Source organism: Mus caroli, unplaced genomic scaffold, assembly GCF_978045245.1.
Source record: "Mus caroli unplaced genomic scaffold, Mus_caroli_1 scaffold_2, whole genome shotgun sequence".
In the NCBI taxonomy this organism is placed as follows: domain Eukaryota; kingdom Metazoa; phylum Chordata; class Mammalia; order Rodentia; family Muridae; genus Mus; species Mus caroli.
In genome coordinates this window covers 161602572-161620804 of record NW_028227257.1, presented here as the reverse complement: position 1 = coordinate 161620804, position 18233 = coordinate 161602572, and the positions used below count along the sequence as shown (strand labels likewise).

At 39.9% G+C, this 18233-nt stretch overlaps 1 protein-coding gene across 6 annotated transcripts in view; it reads left to right on the top strand.

The window, feature by feature from the left end:
- Positions 1 to 1072: 1072 nt before the first annotated feature.
- The window catches only part of Armc3 (armadillo repeat containing 3), a 96354-nt gene continuing 79193 nt past the window's right edge, over positions 1073 to 18233 (top strand). For 3 of the 6 annotated variants that reach the window (XM_085835146.1, XM_085835147.1, XM_021156443.3), the window contains exons 1-2: positions 1073 to 1177; positions 3645 to 3693. In XM_085835146.1, the coding sequence (XP_085691272.1) occupies positions 1107 to 1177; positions 3645 to 3693 (120 nt within the window). In that variant the 5' untranslated portion in view covers positions 1073 to 1106. Of the gene's footprint in view, positions 1220 to 1291; positions 1310 to 3644; positions 3694 to 18233 lie in introns of those variants that run through there. The other 3 variants (XM_085835148.1, XM_021156444.2, XM_085835149.1) reach the window with 3 other exon arrangements.

Genomic DNA, 18233 nt, shown 5'->3' with positions numbered 1-18233 from the left:
GGAGCGAGACTTTCTGGAGGAAATCTTGACGATAGATATGAAAAATGAGCAATGGTTTTTGGACCAATTAAGGGAGCAAAGGGCAGAAAATGTCACTGTGTACTTGAGAAATTATTATATTTATATACATATAGGGGGCTGGAAGAAAGGAAGATAATGAATTGCGTTAGTTAAGATATGAGTCAAAGTTTAACCAAAATATAGAAATCACGTGAAATATTTGCCCACAAAGACTTTGATAGAAATAGTTGTTAAACATGTAAAAATCTGCTTGTTAGGTGATTAAGATGGCAGGAAGAGGGTACAGAAGTAGGAAAGGTCGCAACTGTGAGATGCATTCGGCCCTGTTAGGGCGGAGAGAACAGAGAGCAGGTGGGACACGGAGTCTGCAAAATGTAAGGGGTGGAGAGATGGACCCCTAAAGGAAACTGACGGGCCCTTTCTGGTGACTGCACTGGCCCAGCTTGATAAGTAGAAATGAAGGTATAGTTGGCCTGGAAGATAAACAGTGCCCAGGAGAGCACTGCTGGGAAAGGAAATGGGGATTTGGAATGAGAAGCTGGGGGAGGGGGTGAGGTAGAAGAGACTGGAAATAAGGCAACGGGGATGGCATCAAACAGGCAAACAGTTTGGGGACAATGCCTTTTCCTAAGAAAATTACAGACATTTGAGCAATAGAGGGACAAGACCAGAACAATGATTTCCGGGGGAAGGGGAAGGGGGAAGCGGGAGAGGGATGGGGGCTGTACATCTATGGTGTAGAGGAAAAACCGGGAGGAGAAACTAGAGTCATTAGCCGCGATGACCTGGAATGTGGTGGCAATAAGAACTTGAGAAAGATCTAGGAAGGGAAGGAGCCAATTAACTGATGGCTTCTTTACTGAGGATGGCTAGGGGGCAGAGGGCGAGAGAGCAAACAGGATCGTCTTTATTTGGGCCGTTGGAAAGAATATCTGAATAAGAGGAAGGGAGGGAGAGGAGGAGATTTTGAGCCTTGTTAGACTTGCCATGCACGATTGTGGTTCCTGCAGGATTGATTGATCGATCACTTTGGAGCTGGACAAAGGGAGCCTTGGAGCGAAGAACTAATTCCGGGCAGAGCACGCATGCGCAGCCTAGCGTCGCCTAGCAACAAGCATCAACACAGACCCTCAGAGGCCAGTGGAGTTTGCCACAGGTAAGGAGGAGCCACTGCTTCTTGAGACTTGACTCCGCGCAGGTAAGGGACAGGCACGGATGCACACCTGTCCCGAGGGTTGGAGAGGCCAAGGACTAGAAGACAGGGCAAACTGTAGCATTCAGTGCACAGGTGGGGACCGTTGGGACAAAGGGACAGTACACCCGACAAACTATCCCAGACCTGCACCCACAGTTATGAGCGCATTTAACGGAGCAAACCTGGGGCTCTAAGAGCGACTTGAGGGGCTAAGATCCAGTCACTTGACTGTAAGCGATTCTTGAAGTAGGACCTTACCTGCTTCAGCCCTCCACTGCAGCTTTAGTTCTGCTTAAAGGCAGCTTCTGCCTTAGCGAATACCTAAAGCTCAGAGACTGAGAGGGCTGCAGGAGAGAATGGGGAAACAAATAACAAATAGGGCAGTAATGTGGCTATGAAAAGTATTAATTTAAGCCACACCCATTGTCATAATCAGTACAATGAACCTGGTACCTATTCATCCCGCTATCTTTTAGCTGCTTCCAAAAAAAAAAAAAAAAAAAAAAAGGTAGGTGGGTGAATTTTTGTATATCCAAAGACGTTCGTTGCAGCCTTGGCCATAATTCCAGAAAACTGGTAATGGATGCTAGATGAGTAATGAATTTGAAAAACATTATTTAAATGACAAATGACATGCTGACCAATGGAGAATAAATGGAAATGTTTTGAACTTGCCCTTTAATAATTTCTTAGGAAAATGGTCCCAGGTAAGGAAATTGACAATAAGCAATACAATTCAGGCAAGATGGTAAAACAAAAACAAAAACAAAACAAACAAAAAAACAAAACAAAACAAAACAACAACAAAAACCCACTTATCTTTGATAAATTTTACTTTGTTCATTGTGTCTATGGCAAATTGCTCCCACTTATACCAGAGGATTACATCTAAGCCCCTGAACAGCCATCCTACACCCAATATAGTGGTAAAATCCAGCCGCCTGTAACCTCGGAGCATTGCCCAGGACCCATCCACGTTTGCATCGCTGTGTGTATTTATTCTCTGCACTGTTCATTATTCAACTGTTCAAAACATCATCCAGGAATAGAAGACATTAGTCAGAGGACAACTGAGATAACTGCACACAGTTTTGTGTGGGTGTAGCTTGTCTCCGGAATGTCCTTTAGCAGGAATTGTTATAAATCAGTTGCTGGTATGTCTTTCAGTAACTTATGAACTTATTTTGACCTATGAACTTACCCCTGTGCCTACGATAGCTTCTCGCTGTTCTGGAATAGTTTCTGTGTGTCTTCCTGAATGAAACAAGCTCAAAACCAAGGGCCTATGTACTTTTCAAGCATGTATGAGTATTTGAAATTTTAGAAGAAATGTTGGTGCTAATATATAAAAAGAAAATTGGAAATTGGTATTTTAATGTTTTACTAATGGTACATTTCCGTACATTTTAAGATAGTTTTCTCATTTTGTAAGAATTTTCATGTATCCACTAGTTGCTGAGTGAGTTCTAAAGCAATCCTGATGAAAATTTGGGAACTAGAGAGATGGGTCAGCGATTAAGAGGACTTTGTTTGGTTCCCACCACCCACATTGCCGCTCACAAGTCTATAACTTCAGTTTCAGGGGGTCCAACACCCTTTTCTAGCCTCAAGCACCCAACATGCACATGGTGCACATATATGAAGGCAAAACACAGTACACATAAAATTAATACATCTAAATATTATTTATACAAACTTATATTTAGAGGAGGCTATGGATGTTTTGTTTTCAACATTTTAGTATAGTGTATAAGGCATAAGGTAGCCCAGTATAGAGTAAGCCTGACCAGTTCCTCACAGACCTTAGGACTCAAAGGCTTAAAGTCAGTCGCATGGAAGAGGTGCCTTTTAGAAGTGTTTGAGTTATTGTGATCACTTGGCCTTTGAATGTGTACATTGCATTCTGCCCAGGGTCTATATAACCAGATATTGCTTTGGAGCTCTGACAAGCAATTTGAACTAATCCTGACTCTGAAGGCCCTATCCTATCCCATCCTAAGGTTTCTCATGGGACTCTGGTAACTTACTCTTCTTTTCACCAAAGCGTTATTCACAGGAAAATAGAGCTAATGATTTTCATAATACTGAATTCATATCATGGACTAGATACCGCAAGTGCACGACATATTTGCATAAAACAAACAAACAAACAAACCCACAGAGTTGGTGAGTTGTGCTGTGATTTTTCTTGTTTAATAACACCAGTGTTCAGCAATCTTACCAAAAAGTTCCTTGAAAAATCAATGCTTCCAACAGGGACGTCCATAATATTTTGTGCATATGCTGTAATTCCAACATCAACTGCATGCTTTAGTTGGTAAAATGTGAAGAAGAAACGACGCTCCTCCTGAGAGCATAGATAGCTGAGATCATGGAAGGTGTACCAATTTATGATGTACAGATCATATTTTTGCTTTTTTTTTTCTAGGATGGGTAAAAAAATAAAGAAGGAAGTTGAACCTCCCCCTAAGGATGTGGTAAGTTTCTGGTGCAAATACCAGCAAAACTTTAATCACTAGTTTTAAAAATACATTGTTCCAACAGTTTACCATGTCCCACAGTATACATGAGTGCAGGGTGGCAGACGTCCAAAGTCTGACTAATGATATTAGTCAGAGAAACCTAACAGTATGTAAACAAGCATTTATAACATTGTCATTACATAATTAGCACAATTAGACAACAATTACTAAATCTTCTAGTATGTAGATAGCATGTTTACAGTCTAGTTAATGGATACATAGTTTCATTGTGCTCTTTTAAATACTGCAAATTTCTATTCACTGGTTGATAGGAATTATCAATGGAATTTTCAAAAATAATGAGAAGTTATGCTACAGCTCATATATATTGTGTATGGTATTTCCTGATAGTCTTGGACATGAGATCTCCCATATTGTATTTTCCAGTTGGAAAATAATCTGGGGTCACCAACTCCTTATCTTTCAAATACTGAGCATAAACAGAGCCTCTTACTGAATGCCCCTTTGCTCCTAAATGCATGGTTTATCAGTTGACTTTAATCAATTACTGAAAGACTGTATTACAGTGGAAAACAATTGTTGATGATTCTGACTTTGAAGTCTCATTTCAAAACACACATTTGGTGAGTTTGTCTTCAAAGAGAATACACATAGAAATGAGAGATTTCCAAATTTGCAGAAATCAGAAAGTACTGCAGAAAATTACCTTCCTGATTGGAGTGTTACAGTCAAGGTCAGAAGCTTTATCTCAGCATGGTTCCTGGTGAACTGTATTAATCACTTTGACCAAGTTGCCAAATTTGGCCAAACTATTTCAGGTTTCTTTATCTTTAGATTAAGAATAACACTCACCAACTCATTTGGATTGCAATATTATTAAGCCAAAATAAATTACATGACATTCTCAGTGTTTGACATAGATTCAGTAAATATCTGTTAGTGCCAAGACTCTTCTCTCCCCACACCACATGTGACTACCAAGGTATTTGATACATTATGATACAGTTATGGCAAAAGCTATAGAAGTTTCTGTCCATCTTAATCCAGAAAACCTCGGCAGAGGCAGTCATTGTGCATTTGTGACAGAGTTCCCTCATTTTTCTCATTCTGGCTGTTTCCTTTGGACATACTCTAGCATGTGGCAGACCCTCTTAACTCTTTGGATCAAAAGGCTCTTCTTACCCCCATATATCACTGTTGGTACCTTTAAGGAAATTTATAGGAACAATACTTAGCAGTAATATAATTAAAATCAGAATCAAAAGACTAACAATCAATAGAGGTATCTGTTTGGCACAATTCCTACAATGTTAATAAACAATGGGTCAGTCTAATACATGTCCTACAATGTTATAATGTCTGGCTGATACTGTGCGCCAAGTTTTGTAGATACATGGAGGACTTAAGAAATGCAGCCCAGGGTTAAAATCATATGCATTTAGGTCTTCCTTTCTCAGTTCACACTAAGTTTGAAGTCCACTGAAGACACATAAGACATTCACCAATGGTCCTTATCTATTACCATTTTCCCTGGGACTTCATGTCAATAAAACTGTCCATATTAAGAGACCCAATCCTCCTAAAGGGCTTATTATTTTCACTTATGTGTGTGATTATGGGCTGATTTCAAGGTTTATCTCTTCAAAGCCTATAAAACATTTGTTCTGGAGGCACAAACTCCGCAGCCAGGCCCACAGCACCCATATGGGGCTCCACTCCCAGATGCTCTAGCATGCCCAGGATCTTAGGATCAAGGGTAAGCAGGACACAACATCTGTCCCAATATCACCAGGAGAAACTGGGACCAGCAGAATCCAGGGAGGCAGGAACCCCCCACCCCATCCTCACCCCTGACCAGTGGCTCTCGGGCTCCTTCCAATCTGCACAGGTTTACCTTGGGCACAAATTCTGCAGCTAGTCCCACAGCAGCCAGAAGAGGCTCCACTCTCAGGTGCTCTAACATCTCAGGATCCCAGGAGTTTGGTCAAATGAGAGTATCAGGATTCCAGAGGCAGAATCACAGGATCACAGGATCTCAGGATCACAGAATCTCAGGATCACAGGATCATAGAGACTGCTGGACTATAAGGAGTTGTGACACAACAAGGATTACAATAAGGACAGGCTCCAGTCAGATATCGAGGGCAGGTAGCACTAGAGATATTCAAATGGCAGGAGGCAAGCATAAGAACATAAGCACAGAAACCAAGTTTACTTGGCATCATCAGAACCCAATTCTCCCACCATAACAAGTCCTAGATACACCATCACACTGGAAAAGCAAGACTCGGATCTAAAATCACCTCTCATGATGATGACAGAGGACTTTAAGAAGAATATAAATAAACCCCTTAAAGAAATACAGCAGAACACAGGTAAACAGGTAGAAGTCCTTAAAGAAGAAACACAAAATCCCTCAAAGAATTACAGGAAAACACAATCGAAACAGGTGAAGGAAATGAACAAAACCACCCAAGATCTAAAAATGGGAATAGAAACAATAAAGAAATCACAAAGGGAGACAATGCTGGAGTTAGAAAATCTACAAAAGAGATCAAGATTCATAGATGCAAGCATCACTAATGGAATACAAGAGATAGAAGAGAGACTCTCAGGTGAAGGAGATACTATAGAAAACATTGACACAATGGTCAGAGAAAATACAAAATGCAAAAAGCTCCTAACCCAAAACATCCAGGAAATCCAGGACACAATGAGCAGACCAAACCTAAGAATAGATGGAAAACACAAACACAAGGAAGGAAATTACACCCTAGAAAAAGCAAGAAAGTAATCTTTCAACAGACCTAAAGAAGATAGCCACATGAACAGAATTCCAACTCTAACAACAAAAATAACAGGAAGTAACAACCATGTTTTTCTTAATAGCTCTTAATATCAATGGACTCAATTCTCCAATAAAAAGACATAAACTAACAGACTGGTTACATAAACAGTCCCAACATTTTGCTGCATACTGGAAACATACCTCAGTGACAAAGGCAGGCATTATCTCAGAGTAAAAGGCTGGAAAACAATTTTCCAAGCAAATGGTCCCAAGAAACAAGCTGGAGTAGCCATTCTAATATGGGATAAAATTGACTTTCAACCAAAAGATATCAAAAAAGATAAGGAAGAACACCTCATACTGGTCAAAGAAAAAATCTACCAAGATGACCTCTCAATTCTGAACATCTACACTCCAATTGCAAGGCCACCCACATTCATAAAAGAAACTTTACTAAAGTTCAAAGCACAAATTGCACCCTACACAATAATAATGGGAGACTTCAACACCCTACTCTCAGCAATGGACAGATCATGGAAACAAAAACTAAACAGAGTCACAGTGAAACTAACAGAAGTTATGAACCAAATGTATCAAACAGATATATATAGAACATTTCATCCTAAAGGAAAAGAATATACCTTCTTCTCAGCACTTCATGGTACCTTCTCCTAAATTGACCTCACAAAACAGGCCTCAACAGATACAAGAAGATTGAAATAACCCCATGCACCCTATCAGATCTCCATGGGCTAAGACTGGTCTTAAACTCTAACAAAAACAACGGAAGACACACATATACACATGGAAGCTGAACAATGAACAATTCAATAGTACCTTGGTCAAGGAAGAAATAAATTAAAGACTTTTTAGAGTTTAATGAAAATGAAGACACTTCATACCAAAACCTATGGGACACAATGAAAGCAGTGATAAGAAGAAAACTCATAGCTTTAAGTGCCTCCAAAAAGAAACTGAAAAGAGGGGTCCCTCAGACACCAGTCTGTGCAGGCCAGCTTGCAGACTGTGGAAGGTGAGCAAGCAGACTGCAGAAGCAACACAGCTTCTGGGACAGACACCATTTTGGGCTCCACACATCTGGGCACCTTCCCAGCCAGAGGAGAGGTGGCTGCCTAGGAGGGCTCTGACTGCCAAGGCAGGTAAGGGAGCCATCTTGTGTCCCGGGTCTGTCAGAGACCAGTCTGCACAGGTGAGAGTACAGACTGCAGAAGCAACACAGCTTCTGGGACAGGCCCTGTTTCGGGCCTTCATCTTCAGCCAGGAGGCAGGTCTGAGTGCCAGACCTCAGTACACCTTGCCTGCAGAGAGTACTCTGACCAATGAGACTCAAGAGAGAGCTGAACTCCCAGGACTGCTGACAGAGGCTAACAGAATCACAAGAGGAACAAGCTCCAGCCAGAGACAACTATACAAACTAACGCCAGAGATTATCAGATAGCAAAATGCAAATCTTACTAACAGAAACCAAGACCGCTCACCATCATCAGAACCCAGCACTCTCATCTCAGCCAGTCCAGGATACCCCAAAAAGCAAGATTCAGATTTAAAATCATTTCTCATGATGCTGGTAGAGGACTTTAAGAAGGACATTAATAACTCACTTAAAGAAATACAGGAGAACACTGCTAACCAGGTAGATGTCCTTAAAGAGGAAACACAAAAATCGTTTAAAGAATTATAGGAAAACACAACCAAACAGGTGATGGAATTGAACAAAACCATCCAAGACTTAAAAAGGGAAGTAGAAACAATAAAGAAAACCCAAAGTGAGACAACTCTGGAGATAGAAACCCTAGGAAAGAAATCAGGAACCATAGATGTGAGCATCAGCAACAGAATACAAGAGATGGAAGAGAGAATCTCAGGTGCAGAAGAGTCCATAGAGAACATGGGCACAACAATCAAAGTAAATGCAAAATGCAAAAAGATCCTAACTCAAAACATCCAAGAAATCCAGGACCCAATGAGAAGACCAAACCTACGGATAATAGGAATAGATAAGAATGAAGATTTTCAACTTAAAGGGCCAGCAAATATCTTCAACAAAATTATAGGAGAAAACTCCCTAAACCTAAAGAAAAAGATGCCCAGGAACATACAAGAAACCTACAGAACTCCAAATAGGCGGGACAAGAAAAGAAATTCGTCCTGACACATAGTAACCAGAACAACAAATGCACTAAATAAAGATAGTATATTAAAAGCAGTAAGGGGAAAAGGTCAAGTAACTTATAAAGGCAGGCCTATCAGAATTACACCAGACTTTTCACCAGAAACTATGAAAGCCAGAAGCACTTGGATAAATGTTAAACAGACCCCAAGAGAACACAAATGCCAGCCCAGGCTACTATACCCAGTAAAACTCTCAATTACCATAGATGGAGAAACCAAAGTATTCCATGATAAAACCAAATTCACACAATATCTTTCCAGGAATCCCGCCCTTCAAGGGATAATAAAGGGAAAACACCAAAACAACTACACCCTATAAAAAGCAAGAAAGTAATCCTTCAACAAACCTAAAAGAAGACAGCCACAAGAACAAAATCCCAAATTTAACAACAAAAATAACAGAAACCAACAATTACTTTTCCTTAATTTCTCTTAACATCAATGGACTCAATTCCCCAATAAAAAGACATAGACTAATAGACTGGCTACACAAACAGGACCCAACATTTCTCTGCTTACAGGAAATTCACCTCAGGGAAAAAGACAGACACTACCTCAGAGTGAAAGGCTGGAAAACAATTTTGCAAGCAAATGGTCCGAAGAAACAAGTTGGAGTAGCCATTCTAATATGGAATAAAATTGACTTCCAACCCAAAGTTATCAAAAAAGACAAGGAGGGGTACTTCATACTCATCAAAGGTAAAATCTACCAAGATGAACTCTCAATTCTGAATATATATGTTCCAAATGCAAGGGCAGCCACATTCACTAAAGAAACTTTAGTAAAGCTCAAAGCACACATTGCACCTGACACAATAATAGTGGGAGACTTCAACACCCCACTCTCACCAATGGACAGAAACCTGAAAACAGAAACTAAACAAAGACACACATACACTAACAGAAGTTATGAAACAAATGGATTTAATAGATATGTACAGCAAAAGGATATACCATCTTCTCAGCACCACATGGTACCTCCTCCAAAATTGACCATATAATCGGTCACAAAACAGGTCTCAATAGATACAAAAATATTAAAATTATACCATGCATCCTATCAGATCACCATGGACTAAGGCTGATCTTCAATAACAGCAAAAATAATATAAAGCCAATATTCATGTGGAAACTGAACAACACTTTACTCAATGATACCTTGGTCAAGGATGAAATAAAGAAAGAAATTAAAGACTTTTTAGAGTTTAATGAAAATGAACCCACAACATACCCAAACATATGGTACACAATAAAGGCAGTCCTAAGAGGAAACTCATAGCTGTGAGTGCCTCCATAAAGAAACTAGAAAGAGCATACACTAGCAGCCTGACAGCATACCTAGATGCTCTAGAACAAAAGGAAGCAAATTCACCAAAGAAGAGTAGACAACAGGAAATAATCACACTCAGGCCTGAAATCAACAAAGTGGAAACAAAAAGAACTATTCAAAGAATCAACCAAACCAGGAGCTGGTACTTTGAGAAAATCAAAAAGATAGATAAACCCTTAGCCAGACTAACTAGAAGACACAGGGACAGTATTCTAATTAACAAAATCAGAAATGAAAAAAGGAGACATAACAACAGAACCTGAGGAAATCCAAAACATCATCAGATCCTACTACAAAAGTTTATACTCAACAAAACTGGAAGACCTGGATGAAAATGGACAACTTCCTAGACAGATACCAGGTACCAAAGTTAAATCAGGATCGGATTAATGATCTAAACAGTCCCATTTCTGCCAAAGAAATAGAAGCAGTCATCAATAGTCTCCCAACCAAAAAAAGCCCAGGACCAGATGAGTTTAGTGCAGAGTTCTATCAGACCTTCAAAGAAGACCTAATTTGAATTCTCCTCAAACTATTCCACAAAATAGAAACAGAAGGTACTCTACCCATTTCATTCTACGAAGCTACAATTACTCTTATACGTAAACCACACAAAGATCCAACAAAGAAAGAGAACTTCAGACCAATTTCCCTTATGAATATCGATGCAAAATTACTCAATACAATCCCCCAAAACCGAATCCAAGAACACATCAAAATAATCATCCATCATGACCAAGTAGGCTTCATCCCAGGGATGCAGGGATGGTTTAATATATGGAAATCCATCAACGTAGTACACTATATAAACAAACTCAAAGACAAAAACCACATGATCATCTCATTAAATGCTGAGAAAGCATTTGAAAAATCTAACAACAGTTCATGATAAAAGTCTTGGAAAGATCAGTAATTCAAGGCCCATACCTAAACATAATAAAAGCAATATACAGCAAACCAGTAGCCATCGTTAAACTAAATGGAGAGAAACTTGAAGCAATCTCACTAAAATCAGGGACTAGACAAAGCTGCCCACTTTCTCCCTGCTTATTCAATATAGTACTTGAAGTCCTAGCCAGAGCAATTGGACAACAAAAGGAGATCAAGGGGATACAAATTGGAAAGGAAGAAGTCAATATATCACTATTTGCAGATGATATGATAGTACATATAAGTGACCCTAAATATTGCACCAGAGAACTCCTAAATCTGATAAATAGCTTCAGTGCAGTAGCTGGATATAAAATTAACTCAAACACATCAATGGCCTTTCTCTACAAAAAGGATAAATGGGCTGAGAAAGAAATTATTGAAACAACACCCTTCACAATAGTCACAAATAATATAAAATACCTTGGTGTGACTCTAACCAAGCAAGTAAAAGATCTGTATAATAAGAACTTCAAGTCTCTGAAGAAAGAAATTGAAGAACATTTCAGAAGATGGAAAGATTTCCCATGCTCATGGATTGGCAGGATTAATATAGTCAAAATGGCTATCCCGCTGAAAGCAATCTACAAATTCAATGCAATCCCCATCAAAATTCCAACTCAATTCTTCACTGAGTTAAAAAGGGCAATTTGCAAATTCATCTGGAATAATAATAAACCTAGGATAGCAAAAACTATTCTCAACAATAAAAGAGCCCCTGGTGGAATCACCATGCCTGACCTCAAGCTGTACTACAGAGCAATTGTGATAAAAACTGCATGGTACTGGTACAGTGACAGACAGGTAGATCAATGGAATAGATTTGAAGACCCAGAAATGAACCCACACACCTATGGTCACTTGATCTTTGACAAAGGAGCTAAATCCATCCAGTGGGGGCGGAGGGGCAGCATTTTCAACAAATGGTGCTAGCACAACTGGTGGGTATCATGTAGAAGAATGTGAATTGATCCATTCGTATTTCCTTGTACAAAGCTAAAGTCTAAGTGGATTAAGCAACTCCACATAAAACCAGAGACGCTGAAATTTTTAGAGGAGAAAGTGGGGGAAAACCCTCAAAGATATGGGCACAGGGGAAAAATTCCTAAACAGAACAGCAATGGCTTGTGCTGTAAGATCAAGAACTGACAAATGGGACCTCATAAAATTGCAAAGCTTGGGTAAGGAAAAAGACACTATCAATAAGAAAAGCCACCAACAGATTGGGAAAGGATTTTTACCAATCCCAAATCTGACAGGGGACTAATATCCAATATATACAAAGAGCTCAAGAAGCTGGACTCCAGAAATTCAAATAACCCCATTAAAAAATGGGATACAGAGCTAAAGAAAGAATTCTCAACTGAGGAATACCGAAGGGCTGAGAAGTACCTGAAAAAAATGCTCAACATCCTTAATCATCAGGGAAATGCAAATCAAAACAACCCTGAGATTCCACCTCACACCAGTCAGAATGTCTAAGATAAAAAGTTCAGTTGCTGCTGAGAATGTGGAGAAAGAGGAACACCCCTCTATTGCTGGTTGGATTTCAAGCTTGTACAACCACTCTGGAAATCAGTCTGGGGGTTCCTCAGAAAACTGGACATAGTAGTACCAGAGGATCTAGCAATACCTCTCCTGGGCATATACCCAGAAGATGTTCCAACTGGTAGTAAGGACACATGCTCCACTATGTTCATAGCAGCCTTATTTATAATAGCCAGAAGCTGGAAAGAACCCAGATGTCCCTCAACAGAGGAATGGATACAGAAAATGTGGTACATTTACACAATGGAGTACTACTCAGCTATTAAAAACAGTAAATTTATGAAATTCTTAGGCAAATGGATGGATCTGGAGGATATCATTCTTAGTGAGATAACCCAATCACAAAAGAAGTCACTTGATAAGCACTCACTGATGAGTGGATATTAGCCCAGAAACTTAGAATACCCAAGATACAATTTGCAAAACACAAGAAAATCAAGAAGAAAGAAGACCAATGTGTGGATACTTCATTCCTCATTAGAATAGGGAACAAAATAACCATGGAAGGAGTTACAGAGACCAAGTTTGGAGCTAAGACGAAAGGATGGACCATCTAGAGACTACCCTACCAGGGGATCCATCCCATAGTCAGCCACCAAACCCAGACACTATTACATATGCCAGCAAGATTTTGCTGAAAGGACCCTGATATAGCTGTCTCGTATGAGGCTATGCCAGTGCCTGGCAAATGCAGAAGTGGATGCTCACAGGCATCTATAGGATGGAACACAGGGCCCCCAATGGAGGAGCTAGAGAAAGTACCCAAGGAGCTGAAGGGGTCTGCAACCCTATAGGTAGAACAACAATGTGAATTAACCAGTACTCCCAGAGCTTGTGTTTCTAGCTGTATATTTAGCACAAGATGGTCTAGTCAGCCATCATTGGGAAGAAAGGCCCCTAGGTCTTGCAAAGTTTATATGTCCCAGTACAGGAGAACTCCAGGGTCAAGAAGTGAGAGTGGGTGAGTAGGGGAGCAGGGCAGGGGGAGGGTATAGGGAACTTTCAGGATAGCATTTGAAATGTAAATAAAGAAAATATCTAATAATAATAAAAAAAGAAACTGGAGAGAGCTTACACTAGCAGCTTGACAACACACCTGAAAGCTCTAGAACAAAAAGAAGCAAATACACCCAAGAGGAATAGACAGCAGGAAATAATCAAACTTGGAGCTGAAATCAACCAAATAGAAACAAACAAACAAACAAACAAAAAAACTATACCAAGAATCAACAAAACCAAGAGCTGGTTCTTTGAGAAAATCAACAAGATAGATAAACCCTTGGCCAGACTAACCAGAGGGTACAGAGACAGTATCCAAATTAATAAAATCAGAAATGAAAAGGGAGACACAATGGAAACCATGGAAATCCAAAAAATCATCAGATCTTATTACAAAAGTTTATACTCAACTAAATTGAAAACCCTGGATAAAATGAACAAGTTTCCAGAGATATACCAGGTGCCAAAGTTAAAACAAGATCAGGTAAACCATCTAAATAATCCCATAACCTATAAAGAAATAGAAGCAGACATTAATAGTCCCAAACAAGAAAATCCCAGGGTTTAGTGGAGAATTTTATCAGACTTTTAAAGAAGACCTAATATCAATACTCTTCAAACTATTCCACAAAATAGAAACAGAAGGAACTCTACCCAATTCATTCTATGAAGACACAATTATGCTTATACCTAAACCACACAAAGATCCAACAAAGAAAGAGAACTTCAGACCAAACTCCCTTATGAACATTGATGTGCAAAAACACTCAATAAAAATCTTGCCAACTGAATCCAAGAACACATCAAAATGATCATTCACCGTGATCAAGTAGGCTTCATTCAATATACGAAAATCCACCAGTGTAATCTACTACATAAACAAACTCAAAGGTGTTGCATGCTGTCCAGCGGCTTGCAGGGAACGGGTATGGTTGAGATGGCAGACTCGAGCTGAAAGAAAAGGAACTAGATGGACGAGAGAAAGAACGGAGCTAAGACAACCTGCTTCTGATCAAAGCTCAATTTTACTATTCAGTGCACTGGGTTATGAAGAAGGGGGAAGGGGCCCATTCCTGCCAAATAATCCTGGATTCCAATTGCAGGTGACCACCTGTTTGGCTCCAGAACAGCTAGGTGGCAGGTAGCAGGTAGCAGCAGTGGGAGTGGCAGAACAATAGGGCGGCAGGCTCCACCCCATGCTTTCTTCTTGCTAACAGTGAAACCTGAGCAAACAGGTTTCAGGCTGAGGGTAGGGAGGTTACACAAAGGAAAAAAAAATGATCATTTCATTAGATGCTGAAAAAGAATTTGACAAAATTCAGCATCCCTTCATGTTAAAAGTCTTGGAAAGATCAGGAATTCAAGGCCTATACTGGAACACAGTAAAAGCAATATACAGCAAACCAGTAGCCAACATCAAACTAAATGGAGAGAAACTTGAAGCAATCCCACTAAAATCAGGGACTAGACAAGGCTTCCCACTCTCTCCCTTTCTATTAAATATAGTGCTTGAAGTTGTAGCTAGACCAATTAGACAACAAAAAGAGGTAAAAGGGATACAAATTGGAAAGGAATAAGTCAAAATATCTCAATTTGCAGATGATATTGTCATATACGTAAGTGACCCCAAAATTCCACTAGAGAACTTCTGTAGCTGATAAACAACTTCAGCAAAGTGGCTGTATATAAAATTAACTCACACGATTCAGTAGCCTTCCTCTACTGAAAGGATAAACAAACTGAAAAAGAAATTACGAAACAACACCCTTGACAATAGTCACAAATAATATAAAATACCTTGGTGTGACTCTAACCAAGCAAGTGAAAGATCTGTATGACAAAAACTTCAAGTCTCTGAAGAAAGAAATCCAAGATCTCAGAAGATGGAAAGATCTCCCATGCTCATGGATTGGTAGGATTAATATAGTAAAAATGGCTATACTGCTGAAAGCAATCTACAATGCAATCCCCATCAAGATTCCAACTCAGTTCTTCATAAAGTTAGAAAGAGCAATTTGCAGATTCGTTTGGAATAACAAAAAACCCAGAATAGCGAAAACTATTCTCAACAGTAAAAGAACTTCTGGGGTAATCAGTATCCTAACCTCAAGCTGTACTACAGACCAATAGTGATAAAACTGTATGGTATTGGTACAGAGACAAGCAGGAAGATCAATGGAATAGAACTGAAGACCCAGAAATAAACCCACACACATATTGTTACTTGATATGGTTACAAAAGTGCTACAACTATCCAGTGGAGAAAAGATAGCATTTTAAACAAATGGTGCTGGCTCAACTGGTAACATGTAGAAAAATGGAAATCGACTCATTCTTTTTTTTTTTTTTTTTTTTTGGTTACTCAAGACAGGGTTTCTCTGTGTAGCCCTGGCTGTCCTGGCACTCACTTTGTAGACCAGGCTGGCCTCGACTCAGAAATCCACCTGCCTCTGCCTCCCGAGTGCTGGGATTAAAGGCATGCGCCACCACGCCCGGCTCTCTCCTTGTACAAAGTTCAAGTACAAGTGGATCAAGGACCTCCACATAAAACCAGATACACTGAAACTTATAGTGGAAAAAGTGGGGAAGAACATATGGGCATAGTGGGAAACTTTCTGAACAGAACCCCAATGATCTAAGATCAACAATAAACAAATGGGACCTGATAAAATTGCAAAGCTTTTGTAAGGCAAAGGACAGTGTCAATAGGACAAAAAGGCAACCAAGAGATTGGGAAAAGATCTTTACCAATCCTACTTCAGATAGATGACTAGTATCCAATGTATATAAAGAACTCAAGAATTTAAACTCCAGAAAATCAAATAACCCTATTAAAAATGGGGTACAGAGCTAAACAAATTATTTTCATCTGAGACATATCGAATGGTTGAGAAGCACTTAAAGAAATGTTCAATATCCTTAGTCAGGGAAATGCAAATCAAAACAACCCTGAGATTCCACCTCACACCAGTCAGAATGGCTAAGATAAAAAACTCAGGTGACAGCAGATGCTGCTGAGAAGAGGAACACTCCTCCATTGCTGGTGGGATTGCCAGCTCGTACAACCACTCTGGAAATCAGTTTGGCGGGTTGTCAGAAATTGGACATAGTACTACCTGAGGACCCAGGTATATCACTCCTGGGCATATACCCAGAAGATGCTCCAACATGTAATGAGGACACATGTTCCACTATGTTCATAGCAGCCTTATTTATAATATCCAGGAGTTGGAAAGAACCCAGATGTCCTTCAACAGAGGAATATATACAGAAAATGTGATACATTTACACAATGGTACATTCACACTCAGCTATTAAAAATGATGAATTCTTAGGCAAATGGATAGAACTAGAAAATATCATCCTCAGTGAGGTACCCAATAGCAAAAGAACATACATGGTACACACTCACTGATCAGTGGATATTAGCCCAAAAGCTCCAAATAACCAGAATACAATTCACAGACCACATGAAGCTCAAGAAGAAGGAAGACCAAAGTGTGGATGCTTTAGTCCTTCTTAGAAAGAGAACAAAATACTCACAGGAGCAAATATGGAGATAAAATGTAGAGCAAAGACTGAAGGAAAGGCCATGCAGAGACTGTTCCACCTGGGGATTCATCCACATACAGTTACCAAACCCAGACACTATTGTGGATGCCAAGAAGTGCGTGTGGAAAGGAGCCTGATAAGGCTGTCTCCTGAGAGGCCCTGCCAGAGCCTTTCAATTACAGAGGTGGATGCTTGCAGCCAACCATTGGACTGAGCTTGGGGTCCCCAATACAGGAATTAGAGAAAGAACCAAAGGAGCTGAAGGGAATTGCAACCACACAGAAAGAACAACAATATCAACCAACCAGGCCCCCAAGAGCTCCCAGGGACTAAGCCATCAACAAAGGCTCCAGGTACACATGGCTCCAGGTACATATGTAGCAGAGGATGGCCTTGTCATGCATCAATGGGAAGAGAGGTCCTTGGTCTTATGAAGGCTCGATAGATGCCCCAATGTAGGGGAACTGAGGGTGGGGAGGTGGGAATGGGTGGGTGGAGGAACACCCTCATAGAAGCCAGAGGAGGGAGGATGGGATAGGGAGCGTCCGGGGGTGTGGGAAACCAGGAAAGGGGATAGCTTTTGAAATGTAAATAAAGAAAATATCAAAACAAAACAAAACAAAACAAAACACCTTTGTTCTGGGGCTCAAGATAGCTTGGCAGGTAAAGAGGCTTGCCTCCAAGTCTCAGGGTTGATACCGAAGAACCACAAGGTGAAAGGAGAGAATGGATATTATTCACTGACTCCCTCAAATTGCCATCTGACCTACACATACACGCTGTCCCATGTACCCCCCCAAAAATGCAATAATTAAATGCAGTAAAAATATTTTTAAAGTTTTTCCTATATGTTGCAAGTGATAACCAAGTGTCAAAGAGAACTAGATAATGGCTGATGGAATCAGGCTTTTCTCAGTGTACTAATGGTAATTTGCTTGGCATATATTCCCTAGAAACAGCTGGTAATGACTTTTGTTTCCATTCATGGTTGATCTATTAATTAAAATGGGCTAATAGAGGCAGCAAAAGTATTAATATGGTTAAAACAGAAGTTTTCCTAACTTCTCATTGGTCAGGGATGTATTGATATGTGCAGACATAGTTTGTAGATCTACACTATTTTCTCATGAAAGAGACAGAATCAGAGAAAGTTATGTCTTGAATCACTGATCTGTCTTCTCCCTCCTCAAATGT